Source organism: Cebus imitator, unplaced genomic scaffold (genome assembly GCF_001604975.1).
Source record: "Cebus imitator isolate Cc_AM_T3 unplaced genomic scaffold, Cebus_imitator-1.0 Scaffold28, whole genome shotgun sequence".
Lineage (NCBI taxonomy): Eukaryota > Metazoa > Chordata > Mammalia > Primates > Cebidae > Cebus > Cebus imitator.
This window is the reverse complement of record NW_016107343.1, coordinates 5,861,870-5,877,980: the sequence shown is the minus strand read 5'-3', so window position 1 is coordinate 5,877,980 and position 16,111 is coordinate 5,861,870. Positions and strand designations below refer to the sequence as shown.

Here is a 16,111-nt window from a genome sequence, read left to right as displayed (position 1 = left end):
TTCCAGGATGGACACAGGCTCCTGACATTCAGCCAGGCCAGCAGCATTTTCCTCACTGGGCTTTTCCCCCAAAACTCTTGGAAGTCACAAACTGAGCCTGGCTTCTGGGAAGGCTGAAACTGGCTCAGGCATTTCCCCTAAATTTGGCTTCTCTGGCCCAGCCTACCTGGGGCGGGGTGGAGTAATTTCGATTGCAGAATGAGCTGCCTTGGTGGGGGAAGGACTAACTCCCACCCTGGTGCTCAACATTCTTGGTCTCCTGCACTCCTCAGTTGGGGTCGAGGTACCTGTACAAGAGCCTCCCAGTTCCCACCGGACGCCCCATGCATGGGATATCCCAGTGGGATAGCCATTGGCTGCCTGAGGACGGTTGCTAGTGAACAGGAATCTGGACCAAAAGGAGTGAGGGTGACAGAGTAGACCTTTACAACAGCAGAGGTGGGAGGGCCCCCAGGAATACCTGTCAAGCCTCCTCGTTGTTCTAAAGGGGAAACTGAGAACCGGAACAGAGAAGTGACATGCTTAAGGTGACATGATGAGTCAAGCAGAGACAGGGTCTGGCATCAGAATCCGAGTCTGCTGTTCTGCCTACAGTCCACTGGTGCCGGGCCTAGTGCTCGACACAGCAGCACACGCAAGCCCAGGCCCCTCCCCTGCCCTCCCTAGCTTGGCCTGAGTTGGTGCAGAACAGGCACTCATGCTTCCTTAAGGGCCCAGTTTTCAAAGCTGAGGTTCAGCAAGGAAAAGTGATTTGCCCAAAGTCACACAGCTGGCTAACGGCAGAGCCTGGGATAGAACCCAAGCCTCTCTTCCCCCATTAAAGGCCTTCCCTAGGCTGACCTGGTGTCCCTGGGCAAGTAGGCTCATGTCCTATTAGAGGACAATTCTAGTTCCCAGAGTCCCGTTCCCACACCCCATCAGCGACGTGCCTCATGTCAGTTTCCATATGGCCCCTCTTAGGCTACTTATCTCCCTCCCATCTTGCAAGCATGGAAAGTAGTGTCAAAACATCTTCAGGTGACAGGAGCCTGGGGTAGTGTCTGGTGGGGTGCAGGCTGGGCAACTGGACACAGGACAGGAGGGCAGGCCCCCACTAGGTCTCCTGGCCTTCTTCATTGGCTCTTAGGGGCTCAGAAGGTCCACACGGGAAGGGCTCTGCAGGAACTCTTTTCAGAGAACCCTGGTGGCACTGCCCTTAACTCTTCCTACAGAATCGTACCCTGAAACCCACTATGTTCTAGTAATTCCTGGCTGCCTGCTACCTTGCTGATGTCCAGAGTGCCAGCTACCTCTTGGGACAGGCTCTGGCAGCCCAGGGAATGAGGGCCTGGGGAAGGAACCCTGCTGAGAACCACATCCTGGCATCCTGACATGGCACACGGACTTGGCAGGGGGAGGTCAGCGGAGCCTAGCCTAGGGGAAAAGGGAGCAAGGCCCCGGGGAAGAGGTGATAGGAATAGATGTGTTGGGGTGGGGGAATGGGTGGCCTGGTATGGCAACTTTTTCTTTTCTCTGGCAATAATAACCTTGAGGTCTAGGAGGTGCTGGGGAAGGAGGGGCAAGTGGGCACCAGGCACTCAGCTTGGCTACTTGGGATTCCATGAGCGGGGCTTTTCCCTAGGGCCCTGGCAAAGTCACGTCTATCCCAACCACAGTTGCCTCTGCTTCTCAAGTGGGACAAATTCCCAATAAACAGGTGGCAAAGGGACTAGGAACTGTTTGCCCCAACAGATTGAGAGTTCTTCCTGTGGGCAAATGGGCAGAAGAGGAGGGTGTGTTCAGCCAGGAGGGGAAGTGTGCATCACAGCTGTTGACTGATAGAGTGGCCCAGGCTGTAGCCTCAGGGACAGGGATTAGATTTGTCCCATTCTGTCCCAAGGCAAGACATTAGGACTGGCAGGCAGAGACAGATATTGATCCAATGTAAATCAGAACTGTGCAGAGGGTTGAGTTTTTGAGGTAATGAGATCCCCATCCTGGAAGGCATTTAAGCATAGCTTAGGGGTGTTGTTGAGAAGATTCATATATCAGGGCATACTTTTAGATGGCCTTTACATTTTCTGATAGTGGCCCTCTGCAGTCCTCATTTTAGGACTCAAATGATTGAAGTGGGGTAGAAGTCTTGCTTGCCTTATGGTAAGTATAACACAGAATAGGCAAATGTGCACAGATGTCTGCCCATCTGCCTTCTTACTCAATTGTGGTCTTCCCCAGGTCCCCCTCTATACCCTTGTACCGCTTTACCTGATTCTTCTTTATCTGATTTATCAATGGTAGGGGTGTGGGGGGTGTTGGCGAACTTCTACGTACAGTGAGAAATATGCTGGGAGAGGGTGGAAATTTGAAACCAGGTGACCTTGGGGAGCTTCTTTCCAAAGATGAGGTCAAGTCTAACTTGCCTTCCTGGAATCCTGACATGGCACATGGACTTGGTGAGGGGAGGTCAGCGGAGCCTAGCCTAGGGGAAAAGGGAGCAAAACCCTGGGGAAGAGGTGATAGGAATAGATGTGCCTTCCTAGGCCCGCCAGCCAGGGCAGAAACCCCTGTCTTTCCAGTCAAGACTGTAGATGGAAGATACAAGTCCTCCCTGCCTCCCTCTGCCCCCAGCTTTGCCAAATCTGTCAACATCTCCCACCCACCCCCATAGCATGCTCACACCCGTGCAGCCTGTCCACTGGAGCTAAGCCTGCTGGAAGGGCTGTGGGGTGGATTTCATGTCCATCCTGAACTTGAAGGGGATTGAGGAAGGGGAGTATGGGACCCTTGGCTAGATCATTAAGAAGAGCCGCTATTTACCCAGGCTATTTACCGTGGCTGGTGCTGACCTAGGTATTCAGGTATTCGATGGATATCAGCTTACTTCATTCTCCGGGCAACCCCTGCCCAGATGCATTCTTTTCTCATTTTTACACATGAGGAAACAAAGTTCTGCGGTACTATAAGTATGTGTACAAACAAGGTGGCACAGCTAGGAAACAGCAGAGCCAAATTCACACTTAGAGCCTGGTGAGGTCAAAGCCGTCACATGACACCAGGAGAAAGGACAGTGAACTGGGCTTTTGCAGATCAAGCACTTGGGGGTGGGGGAAGGGTGGCACCATGGACAACAATATAAGGGCAAAAGTGTTTAGAAGCAGAGGCCACGTTTTCCCACTGGGCCCCTCCTGCCCTCCCCTACATGGCCTGGCCTCGGCCCTACAGCTTATGTAAACAGCCGCAGCATCTGCTGGCCACCTTTTCTCCTCTCCTGGCTTCTCGCTCCGCTCCTTTCCTGCTGAAAGCCTGTGTATCCTCTGCTTCGCCTACTGGCCAAGTGTCTTCCCATCTGTCCCTTTCAGCCTGAGCCACATTCCAACTTCTTTAAGTTGCCCTCAACTCAGGAACTCTCCTCTGCCCCCATGCTTCTTCTCTTTCTCTCCTCCGTCCCCCACCTTCCCTGCCACATTTCCTCTCCTGGTCCACGTCCTCCCTCTCCCCTCACTTTACAAGACTCACTGCTTCCACACTAAAATGCTCCTAATGCATGAGACCAGAGCATCCGGGAAGTCCTGCCGGGTACTCCATGCTATGCTGGGCAACTAGCTTGGTCAGTCCGTCTCAGGTGCCCATTGCAGAGTCAGGGCCAGGTCTTGTGGTCCAGGAGGGCATCTGGCCATTCAGCTGACAAGGCAGTCCTGTGAGCAGCAGGCTGCAGTGAATGACAAACCTTCCCAGAGCCCCCAGCCCCCAGCCCTCCCGAGCCATCATCCTCCCTTGATGGGCGGGTGGGGGGCCACAGTGACCCATGAAGCAGAGAGAGAAATATAGCTCTGGGGTGTTGGGTAGGGGGCTGACCCCCGCCCGGGGGCTTCAAATCCCACCCCAGTGTGGCCTATAGTAAAGAGATGTCCAGGACTCACCCCTTCTTGGAGCTACTGCACGGGAAGCGCAGGCCTGCTCCTGGAAGTGGGCACACACCCTCTCCAGCTTGGGACTGTCTGGTGAGCAGCCCTCTGGTCAGGGAATTTCAGCTTCCTCCTCCCTCTGTTCTCCTCCTTCCAATGAGCTCATCTGTCTGGGGCTCCCTACCCCCCTTAGCCTGAAAGGATGTTTGGACAGAACCTGGCAGAAAACAGAAACAGAGGATGGGAAGGATGGATGGAGGAGGTGGCTGCCTACCTGCCTCTGCCCAGAGCCCCTAGAAAGCAGAGAGGAGTGAGAAGAAGTGATCCACTCTCCTTGGGAGAAGGGTTCAGAGTTTATCTTTACTCCAGCTCGATGGTGTGAGGTGGACTCTGTGTGGTCTTCCTGGCTGGACTGCGGGTTAGTTTGGTGCATGCTGTCCTGTTAACCCCCTCAGCACCTGCCAAACTTCAGTGGATGCTGAGACTCTGGCTGGAGGCAAGCCGGTGCTCTGAGCTGGAGGGAGGGGTGGTGAGTAGGGGAGGGTAGAGAGCAGACCTCGGTGCAGCAGAAGGAAGCTCCCAAAAGTTTGTCAGGGTAGTGTCTACCCAACCCCAGCCCAAGTGACAAAAGGATTTGTGGACATTCTGTTAGTGCAAGTGGAGAATCACCTGCCTGCAGTTTCTCCGTCCTAAGACCAGGGTTCTGTTTAAAACCAGAGGGTAGCTCGGGTAAGGCGAGGGGCAGATGCAGCTCTTGGTGTTGCTCTGGAGAGGAGCTGTGAAGTGGGTGTGTGCGGGGGGAGGGGGACTCCCTGCAGAGCCCGTTGTCCTCCAGCTCCAAGAGCCGAGTCAGCGCCGCACCGAGCTCCCTCCGTTACCTGCAATGCCCCTACTGGAGCGCGAGGGTTTATGGGGAAGGAGGAGGGAGAAGGAGACAGGCGGGCAAGGGCAACAGGGGAGCCAGAGTGGGAGGAGGTTCCCTGCCAGGCTCTTGTTACTTAGGAGGAACTCCTCTCAAAATAGCGCTGGAGACCTCCTCGGAGCTCTCTGTTGCCCTTCCTCCCCTGCACAGGGTCTCGGTGGCTTTCTGAGAACTGGCAGGGGAAGAAGCCTTCCACATACCCCCCCCTTATCTGTAGAAGGTGATCCAGCTCCAGGGGTGAATGCGGTCCAGTTGTAAGCGCAGCTCCGGAGGCTGGCAGCTGGAGCTCGGCCCCATTCCTACCCACCCCACTCCCCCAGGAGAGCACTGACTCTCCTCCAGTCTGGCCCCTCCTGGAAAACAGGCACCCACCCTCCTTCCTAGCTCCAATCTAGCACCCTGGGAGGGCAAGGGAGGAGGAGACAGTCAGTTGCCAGGTCCTGGAGGATTTTTGTTGGGCCAACTGCTTCAAAGAACCATACATGAATCCCCAAAGAAACAGTCTCCTTCCTCTGAAATCTAGGCCTGTCTCCTGCAGCCTGAGAGCAGGCAGTTCTCTCACAGCTCCGTGGCACAGGGCCCAATCTGCCTCTGCATCTTTGAAAACTTGCTCTTCAATGTATTTTTGGGCTAGGCCACCCAAGAGCGGCGTGTGCATTACCCCATCACCAGGAATCTGGCTTGTCCGGCCACAGCTGGGGACTAGACACCACCCCTGCCCTCTCCCAAGGGACAGGAGCCAAGGTATGGTATCTGTTTCTTCCTGTCCCTACGCAGTGACTGGGGACTCTTGAGCTGGGTGAAGAGGCGCTACATGGTGGGGGTGGGTGCTGGAAAAGATAATTTTCAAAAGGTAAGAGAGAAGGAGCTCTGACCTTTTGACACCCTTCACTCCCCGCGGCCTCAGTAGGAGCCTCTGAGCTAGATCAATGGACCAGGTTTTTGAGAATTTTTGAAGAAAGAGCTCTATAAATGTAAAAATCCTCTAGCCCTTAAGCTAATGCATTTCCCAAGCACTCTTTCTGCCCAGCTGTGGAGCCTTCCTGGAGTTCTTTAGAGGAAAGCTGTGGTGTAGATCGGTGAAATGAAGTAATGGGGGAGGTTCTGACCCTGACTTTAGCAGTCACTTTCTAGGTGACCTCGGGTTACACATTCTACTTCTCTGAACCTCTTTCTTCATCTCTAAGGCATGGGGGTTTCCTAAGGACCCTTCAAACTCTAGGAATTGGTGAGGTAGCCGTGAGGTAGCAGGGAAAGCAGGGAGAGGGCACTGAGGACACTGGCTACCTTTTCCTGTTGCCAGGATCTAAAGATATCCCTGCAGCTCTGTCCCTCTCCTCCTCCTGCTCTGGGCAGGGGTCATTTCCTTCCCTTTGGCTCACCTCCTCTCTCCCCTCAGTCTAGGGCTCTGAGAAACATGACCCCTGCTGTAAAAATAAAGTGGTCAGTGTGTGTGCCTGGCCCTGCTGATCTAGTGCAAGGACATCCTGGGGGAAGGGTCAGCCTGAGAACCTAGAGACAGAGTTGGGAGGCTTAGCCTCTGGGCCCATAGACCTCTTTAAATCCAAATGTACTAAGTGCCTAGCAGTCTGCTAAGCACTTTTCCATGCGATAATATCTCATTCCCTCTTTTTTTTTTTTTTGAGATGGAGTCTCACCATGTCACCCAGGCTGCAGTGCAGTGGTGCAGACTCGGCTCACTGCAACCTCCACCTCCTGGGTTCAAACGATTCTCCTGCCTCAGCCTCCCAAGGAGCTGGGATTACAGGTGCATGCCACTACACCTGGCTAATTTTTTGTATTTTTTAATATTTTGTATTTCACCGTGTTAGCCAAGCTGGTCTTGATCTCCTGATCTCGTGATTCGCCCGCCTTGGCCTTCCAAAGTGCTTGGATTACAGGCGTGAGCCACCACGCCCGGCCCATCTCATTCCCTCTTTACAGCTAGGTCCACTTCTGATGTTGCAAGGCCTGGAGCAAAGGTACAAATGGAAATTATACATGCGTCTAAATATTAATCAGGATTAACAAAGTGTTAAGATTGATGTTTTGCGGGGTGGGAAGCTGGGGAGAGATAGCAAGGGGAGAAGTGCCAGATGTAGGTGGTGGGGAGGAAGGCAGCAAATCACACTGCCACGTGTGTTCCTATGCAACAATTTTGCATGTTCTTCACATGTACCCCAAAACCTAAAATGCAATAAAATAAATAAATGGGGGAAAAAAAAAGATTGATGTTTTATCCTCTGCCTTTGATTTTCCTTCATGATCACCTGGAAAACCATGTCCAAAATGGAATTTTCAGGCCATTCCCTGGTACACGATCTTCTCTGGTCCTGTAGTGAGAGGGGCTCTTGTGCATGCCTGGGGTGTAAGTCAAGTTCCATCCATTCCCCATCACCTGCAAACAGCTGTCCCTTGCCTACTTCTCTAGCACTTAAGTGTATACCCAGTATGGTCAGCTCTTGAAAGGACAGACCTGGGGAATAGGGAAATTCCAGAGTTTCTGACACTGGGAGTACGGCCTCAAAGGGGAGGAGGTGCATGCCCCCACCTGCCCTGCCCCCTTGGTCCCATGGACTCATTCACCAGTGAGGAGGGGCATGGCCACAGGAGGGCCAGCATGAGGGCCTTTGAAATCAGGAGCCCAGGGCCGAGGCTCCTGTTGCCCAGGTCTAAGGGCAACATTGCTCTTAATAAGCCTAAGAGGCAGACATAATTACATTCACGATGTTATAGATGAGGAGCAGAGGCTCCCCAGAAGATTGTGCAACTTGCTCAAAGCCATAAAGTCATAAATGGTGGAGCTGCCAGAGCCTCTGTGCCACTACTGGGAAGGCAGCCATCCTCTGTCCCGAAAAAGCAAACAGACATTCAGCATTTTGCCTGCAACCTCAGGCGGTCTGCGATCACTCCGAAGTCCACCCAGAGACCCCCGGTTAAGAAGGTGGTGCACTGGTGTGCCTGCAGCAGAAGCCAGACCATGAAGTGGGAGCGGGCTTCCCAGTTCCGACCAGTCCTAGACAGCAAAGAGGACCTGTGGTGCAGGGAGGGTCCTGGATGGTTGGAAAGGCGCTCAGGAGGAGATCGACTCATTTACAGAACCTCCACCCCAAGTAGCTCTGTTTAAGTGAAACTCTTTCACTTGGAACTGTCTGGGAAAAGTCTTCCTCGTTCACAGCCTCACCTCAGCCCTGGTTGTCACCCTGAACTCCCTTCTCCATCCCTACCCCAAAAGAGAGGCCGAGGGAGTCTGCGGTTTCAAAGAAAACTGGAGAGTTGGAGGAGGGCGAAAAGGCAGAGTCTGAGGGGGATGGCCTAGCTGGGAAAAATGAGAAGCAGGGGTGCAGCGGGAGGGTGAAATGGGGCTCAGGCCACAGACCAGGCGCGGACCGTCATGCTTCCTAACCTGGAGCATGGCGATTTCCAAGGGGTCCATACAGAAATGTGAGGCGGGGCGGCGTGAGGTGCGGGGAGGGAGAGCCGGGCAGTTTGCAATTGGAAAGCTGTGTTCCGGGCTTCCTAAAACAACCGCGGGAGTTGCTGAGCCGCGGGGCCTAAGGTGGCGGGAGCCGGTCCCGAGGCTGCACGCGCTCCAAGTCGCACGGCCACCAAGGAGGTGCAGGCTGCAGTGGGCAAGCCCACACACGCCCACCCGTTGCGGCAGAGTCCGTTGCGGACTTTCGAGCGGTCCCTTGGGGGTCCTGGGAGAGGGAGCTGCTAACCTCCCCGTGTTCCCCAGAAGCAGAGCAAAAAAGCCTTCCAACAACAGAAAAGCTCCACCTCTACTGCCCCCAGAACTGTGCTCCTAATTGGCAGCTCAGCGCAAGGGATGATGCGGGCTGCTGCGGGCCGGCCCTGCAGTGCCAGCCGCAGCAGCCCAGCCCCACTGGAGAGGGAGTTGGGGGCACGGCCTGGTCTGGGGGCTCCGGGACCTCGAGGCTGGGAGCCCGGGGCAGGGTGCGCAGCAGGAGGGGGTTCCCTGGGCTCGGCGGCGGCCACCGCCCCTCCTGCGGCTGGAGCACTTCCAGAGCAGAGGCACAGCCTTGCTCGCCGCGGCGCTCGCTCAGTCTTCCTCCCGCTCCTGCTCCGGCTCCTCCTCCTCCTCCTTCCCTCCCGCCGCCGCTCCCGCAGCCGGCTTCCAGCGGCGGGCGAGCGCGCCTCCCCCTCCGTTCCCTCCCTCCCCCTCCTCTCGCTCTTTGCCGGCTAACTTTCCCGAGCCCCGACCTGCGGCGCAGAGCTCCGGGGCAGCTTGGTGGCCGAATGCCGACCTCGGGCGGAGAGCGCGGTTGTGCCCAGTGTTCCATCCCCGCGCCCCTGGCGCGCTCCGGAGAGAACAGGACTATGCCCGGGGCTGGGGACCGAGGCAAAGCCCCGGCGAGATGGCTGGGCACTGGGCTTTTGGGTAAGGCAGCCCCAGCTTGGTCTCTTGTCTTTCCTCCTCCCAACCCCAAAGAAGGGGACACTGGAGAAGGGAGATGCCTAGGATAGGGTGGGCTTTGGAGTGCAGCACGGAATGAGGACGGTGGCCGCAGGCTTCCTGCTGGACGCTGGTTCAGAGGCTGTGCTCCCTGGGGACCCTGCGTGTCCCCCTCTACCCCTTCAGCCCGCCAGGACGCTGGTTCAGAGGCTGTGCTCCCTGGGGACCCTGCGTGTCGCCCTCTACCCCTTCAGCCCGCCAGTCTCCGGATTAGTTTTTTTGCTGTATCTGGAGCCTTCAGCTCCAGGTTTTTGGGGCTGGATCTTGGGGCTGCAGCGCCGGTCTACGAGTTCAGAGGTTCGGGATGCTGGAGGAGGGGGTCCGTGCCTTGGGTGCAGGGGATGCCAGGTGGATTGCACGTGTGGCTATTGGGATGGTGGTTTCCCTCCCTGCCCAGAGCCGTTCGCATGTTTCCCAGGCACCAAGCAGGCACCAATGGGGGGTGGGGGAGTCCCCTTCTTCCTGGGCCATTTTCCTGCTTTGCCCCTCTGCCCTCTACCTCCTTCAGGGCCCACTGGCTTCTCTGTAGAGGCACTTGAAAGCTGGAAGGGGTTGGAGGGGCTTGCGGGATCATTCAAGGCCCTTTAGGAAGGGCCTTGTTTCTCTTCCTGCAAAGAAATTCCATGGGGAAGACCTGTTTGACCTGCTCCTGGCTCTTCATTTTTGGAGTGAATATGGAGACAGAGGACACATGTCCAGAGGACACGGAGGGAGAAGAATTATTAATATCTTTAATATGCACATGAGAGTTTTGACTGTCAAACTCCAAGAGATTAGGGAATATTTATTAGTCCAGAATGTAATCTCATAAATCATAGCCAGACTTTAATGTAAGCCGACTCCAGCTCTGGCAACGGCATCTCTTCCTGTTTGTATTGGTCAGATTTGGCTTTTGGCAGCTCCCTGCATTGGGTAAGACACGCGGTGTAGGTATTTGTGCTGAAAGCAGGGAGATAGAAGCTGATACAGGAAGTGGCTAGTGTTTCTGCGAATGTAAACTGTGTGCAGACCTAGCAGGTTGGTGCCTGGTGGTGAAGAGGGGAGACAGTATTTCTTGTACTTGGGATGTTTATTTACATCTGTACCGCTAGATGGAAGACACCGGTGTTTTTTCCTGTACCTTTGGCAAGATGTCATGCTGCTTTCACAGTGACCTTAACCAAGTGGGCCTCAGTGAGGCCTGAGGCTCTTTTGCACCAGATGGGCACAGCGCCATTCCATGCTACTTCCCCTCATCCTACCTCAGATCAGCCTAGGTCTCCGTGGTGGCCATGGCAGGGGTAGGGGGTCACTGAGGAATTCAAACTCATACAGTCATTAAACTACCCCACCTCACACCTCTGGGTTACCTTCCTGGGTGGTGGGATGCCAGTCCTTGGTTTGTTAGAATACTCATAGAACCAGGCCTCAGTGGGCAACCAAGAGGGCCCTAAAAATGATTGTGTGTGTGTGTGTGTGTGTGTTTGAGAGAGAGAGAGAGAGAGAGAGAGAGAGCGTGAGTGAGTGCAGGAGTGGTGCAAGGGGGGGACGGAGAGATGCAAAGAGACAGAAGAATGGAGAACAGGAGAGAATGAGGCCTGTCTGGGACAGTGGAGCCCCCAGCCAAACCAAAGTTTAGGCCTTTGGTCCTAAACTTCTTAGGGCTGCTTTGGCACATGTCAATAGGATTCAGCAGTATGTAGATGGGACACGAGCCGCCTGAACCTTCCCACAGCCACCCCTCTCCATGAATTGCATGAGGGCAGACTCTGACCAGCTGTCATCATTCTTCCTGAGTCCAGAGGAGGCAAGAGAAATGTCTGTCTAATCCAACACTGTTGGGGAACAGAGCAGGAAGGATGGCCTCTCCGCCCATGCCCCACCCTCTCCAAGGACTGGTCAGCTGTATAGACCAGGTGGGGGCTAAGGCCTATTGATATGGGTTTGGATGAATTTCTGAGCTAGCCTTTGGGAGCCCAGGAGAGAGCAAAGTGACTGGTAGGTGGGAGACCTGCAGGACTGGCCCCATTTGCTCTGGCTCTGCCCCTGCCCCACTGGTCTGCAGAGGGACTCCAACCAAAGTCCCCTTGGCCCTTGACCAGGCAATGCTGACTGAGCCCTCACAGGGGCATCGGTCTGAGCTTAGGACATAGATGACATCCTTGTTCTCAGTCCAGTGGGGGAGACACAGAGACGGGTGCACAGCCAACTGGAGGTTTTCCCTGGGAGCATCAGGGCTGGCAGGGACTTGGGGACCCAGAACACAGAGCTCTCCTAAGGATTAGGAAGTCATGGTTCAGAGAGGGATGGTGACTTGTCTAGGGACGCATGGCCAACTGATGGCCAAATGGGACAGAATCTGGGTTTCCTGGGCTCTGTCACACCACACTGCTTCCCAGTTAACCCAAGTCTGGTGAGGGGGAAGGTCAATAGGGATTGTGCTTAGGGCTGAAGAATGATTGAGGCTCTGGGGCATGAGTGTGGAAGGATACAGGCTTGGGGGGCCTAGAGCTGCTGTTTTCACAGCTTCAGAGACTGAACACAGAGCAGTGGACTCCCAGGAGTCCTCTTCCCCTCTCCCCATATCAAACACAATCCCACAGACTGAGACCAAAGTGATTTTTGATAACCTAACAAAATGCTCTTTTCTTAAACTGAAAAGCAGTTTCCAAGGCTGTATCATTGCCATTGAGGCTCTTGTGGATTCCAGTCTTTTCCTAAGCATGTAACTGGTAATATCTCTGCCCTGCCCACTCTTTCCTTGTTCCCCCATTTACTTAATTGCTGTGATCTGTGTTTAATTATCACTTGCACAACCCTATTTCCCCTGGTGTATATTTATTAAGGGCTTGTTTAAAGAGAATGCAGTTAAGGAGAGGGTGCTCAGTCCCACTCAGAGGAAGAAGAAGGAAAGAGGAAGCAAGGAGACTGTGGGGAAGAAGAGAGGGAAGGGGAGAAGTGGAGGCAGTTTGAATCTGGAGTCCCAGATTTGAATCTGGAAAACACGCTTGGTTCTCCTGAACCTGCTGGAGGTGCAAGCCTGTGGGAGCACCCGAGAGAAGGCTGGGGTCCCAAAGCTCTTATGACTGCCCCCTTTCTGGTGGGATCAGCATGAGAGGGAGACGGGGCACAGTGGGACCACCTTGCCCTGCTGCCAGTCCTCAGGAAGGTGTAGGGATCTCTGCCTAAACCAGGGGCGGGTCATGCCAACACAAGCTGCTCTGTGGCCTGTAAGAGGAGGGGCAGGCACGCTGCTGGGACTTGTTTGCAAAGCTAGTTTCATTGAATGTCCCGTGCTGTCTCAGGGGCATGCTTCCATCCCAGCAAAGCTCCTGGGGATACGAAGGAAGCAGTCAGGTTGCCTAGGGAGAGGGAGCTGAAATCTTTCCTTTGTCTCTGGGCCCAGGGGCCTTGCCAGCCCAGTTCTGCCTCCCAAGGCCCCCAGGGCCTCCACCCCAGGAGGGGTCCGGTCCTGCCGGCCTCCGCTCACTTTCTGCCTCCCAGCTCTAACTTCAAGCCCCTCTACCTCCCTGGGCCGGAGTGTATCAGCCTCCCTATTAGTCAGTCGTGTGTCCCCTTGCCATGCCAGCAAGCCCTCAGAGCTACACTTAGAGTCTGTACTGGCCTGACTCTCTTTCCTCCCACCACTCTGGTGTGGCTGTGACTGATCCCTGGATGTGGGAAAGTGTGGGGGAAGGTTTCTTGCCTTCACATTTGTCTTGGGATATATGGCAGCTGCCATAATATTCCTGCTGGTGTGAATATTTAACAATATGATTTGCACGTGCCCATTCTTTTCCACTTTAACAAAAGTGATCCTGAGTCAATCTTCAGAGAAAGCCCCAGATGAGGATGGCAGGGGGCCACGGACTTCGGAGAAGGCAAAGAAAATGGCCATTCTGAGAGTGGCTAAATGGATATAGGGCCTTTTAGTGAGGAAAAGCAAGGTTTTCGGGTTCAGGATTGAAATCCAGGGGATCATGACTGGGAAGACTTGTTCAACAATTCCACAATGCCAGAAAGAGGCCCCCCACCAAACACACACATGTCCACTTTAACATTCTAGAATTAAGTTTAGAAAAGCGAAGCAAGGCTTTCTTGACTTCAGGGACATGGCCACATGGAAATAAGCCAAGATGTAGCACAGGGTGAAAATACGGATCAACGTAACATGGCGGGAGACATTCTTGGCTGACACTGGTTATTAAGGGCAGCTGGGGGTGCCCTGGTTACCTGTGATAAGGGACACCCTTGTCCCCTGCTCCCCTTTCAAACACCACCCTCCTCTACCTGCAGGGTGCCCACTCACGGGAGCCCTTCTTGTGTTTTATAATCTACTGCTTTGGCTTCACACCAAGCTCTAGAAGTAGGAAGGACAGGCATCCCAGCCCTGGCGTGGGGATCCGTTCACTGAATGTGGCACCTCTGACTTTCTCAAGGTCAGCTAGCAGAGTGGGGCCTGCTTGCGTGTGCTCACCAGTCCTCTCTGGGCTTGGTCATCCTGAAGCCTCCCTTGGGGTCCTTTGTGGACCAACATCTGCCTCTGGCTGTCCCCTTCCCCACAGAGCAGCCTCACAGGAGACACTGGGTATGGAAGGCAGGTCTCTTGGCTTTCTTGTGCAGGATCCTCCCAGATGTAATTGGCAGGACGGCATGACACCCGGCTGGGAGGGCCGTGCACTGAAGAAGCCCACCCTCTCTGATGCTTTCACTGGGGCAGGGCTCTGGACTCTGTGAAGCCATTTCTGCCAATTTTCATCTTCCCCTCGTAGCTATTAAGGAAATGGCAATGCTTCACTCGCAGAGTCCTGAGTGTATTAGAGTTAAGTCATCCATATAGGCGCACACAAACCAGGCAGAAATGTGTACTGTGTCATGAGCCAGACCTTAAAGAAATAGTGTTCTCCTCTCTTCTGGACCCGTCTTTTGCTCTTTTTGTTTGTTTGTTTGTTTCTATTTAAATCAATCAACAAGATTTCCCTTTTGACATGTATCTTTTGTGCTCTTGAACCTCTCTTTCTGGCTGGGGTTGAGGTGGGGAGATTTGGGCACTGATTTGAGTTCCCCCATCTCCTCCGGGATGCTGATTCCTGGACCGGTATGCTGATGAGCATTGTGGTAGGAGCTGCCACACTCCTTGGTGCCCGGACAGAGGCCATTAGTTATCAGGAAGCTGCCTTGTCCGAGAGCTTTGCTGTCCACCGCTCTGCATTCAGTTCCTGTTTGTGGGGACTCTGGAGGGTGGGAAGCAGAGTTGGTGTCTCCCATCAGAAGGTTCTAGTGCTGGCCGCAGCCTGGAGAGTGGGCTCTTGTGTCTGGCTTCGGTCCCTAGACCTCTGGGGGAGATGGGGCAGAGAGCAGAGGTAAACAGAAAGGCAGGGGTTCTATGGAGCGCTATGCCAGGACAGCATTGTTTTCCTGGAGAGCACGTGGCAGAGTGGTGGAAGGGGGGCTAATGTCTGAGTGCTGCTTATGCCACTCACTGGGTGGCTGGCCATGTGCAAGGTAATCTCTTTAAGCCTGTTTCCTCAGTTGTTTATTGAGAATAAAAATAGTAACTTATAGGATGATTATGAGGGTTGAGACAGTGTATATAAAATACCTCTTCTATCCTATAGTAAATGCTCAGTCTCGAATTCACCATTTACTATGTGGCCCTGGGAAAATCAATTTAACTTGTCTGAGCCTCAATTCCATCATATATAAAATGGGAACATTATACCTGCCTTTGGGCATTCTAATAAAAGTTGGAGTTAGGGTGGAGCAAGATGGCTCCTGCCTGTAATCCCAGCACTTTGGGAGCCTGAGGCAGGTGAATCACGAGGTCAGGCATTCAAGAGCAGCCTGGCCAACATAGTGAAACTCTATCTTTACTAAAAATACAAAAAATTAGCCGAATGTGGTGGCGAGCACCTGTAGTCTCAGCTACCCAGGAAGCTGAGGCAGGAGAATCGCTTGAACCTGGGAGGCAGAGGTTGCAGTGAGCCAAATTGTGCCACTGCACTCCAGCCCAGGCGACAGTGAGAGACTCCGTCTCAAAAAACAAACAAACAAATTTGAGTTGGTATACACAAATCCTGTCGCACAGTGGTTCTCAAAGTGTGGTCCCTGCACACAGCATTCCCTGGGAACTTTTTAGAAATGTAAAGGCTCAGGCTCCACTCCAGACCTACCGAAGCAGAACTCCGGGTGCTGGGCAGAGCTAGCTGTAACTTTTCTCCAGGGGATTCTGATGCTCTCTCAAGTTTGAAAACTATGGCTCTAGAACAAATTCTGGCTGGCTGCAAATCCTAGGAGCTGACCAAAAATAAGGACTAACTGAAATAACTTCCCAGCACTAATTGGACCTCTGGTGGGCAAATCCGGGTCTCTCAGGCAAGTTACCAACCTCTCTAGGCTCAGTTGTCTCACTTATAACGTGGAGCTATAACAGGCGGGAGGTTGAAATGTGCCTGGCACATAGTACATGCTCAGTTAATATCAGCTGTTACTATTGTTATTGACAGTGGCGCGTTGGGGTTACTGGACCATGGGGTGTGATTTTGGGGCTGGGGGCTACGGGCACTCCACTTTGTCATCAGAAGCTAAGGGCTAAGGGCACAGGAAGAAACTGCTCTCCTTGGAGCTCTCCTTTTCTGTCATTTGAAAAGCATTGCTCAGACGCATTATTGGGTGGCGGCAAAACAGGAGGTTTATGATGCAGAACAGGGAATTAAGTTAGACAACAGAGGGCATTCCTGAGAGTGGGGGCTCCTCCAGGGACGAGGTGAGGCAGGCATCCACTTCCGGACACCCTCCCCTCCCCCACCGACCGTGAGGCGAGTGGGATTTCCTTGAAGCATCTGCAGG

The 16,111-nt window shown here is 53.9% G+C and overlaps 1 protein-coding gene across 4 annotated transcripts in view; it reads left to right on the top strand.

Annotated features, from left to right (window-relative positions):
• Nucleotides 1-5,234: 5,234 nt before the first annotated feature.
• The window catches only part of SCN4B (sodium voltage-gated channel beta subunit 4), a 23,822-nt gene continuing 12,945 nt past the window's right edge, over nucleotides 5,235-16,111 (top strand). Inside the window, exon 1 of one of the 4 annotated variants that reach the window (XM_037736690.1) lies at nucleotides 5,235-5,550. In XM_037736690.1, the coding sequence (XP_037592618.1) occupies nucleotides 5,289-5,550 (262 nt within the window). In that variant the 5' untranslated portion in view covers nucleotides 5,235-5,288. Of the gene's footprint in view, nucleotides 5,551-8,655; nucleotides 8,745-8,842; nucleotides 9,209-9,500; nucleotides 9,632-16,111 lie in introns of those variants that run through there. The other 3 variants (XM_037736691.1, XM_017523407.1, XM_037736692.1) reach the window with 3 other exon arrangements.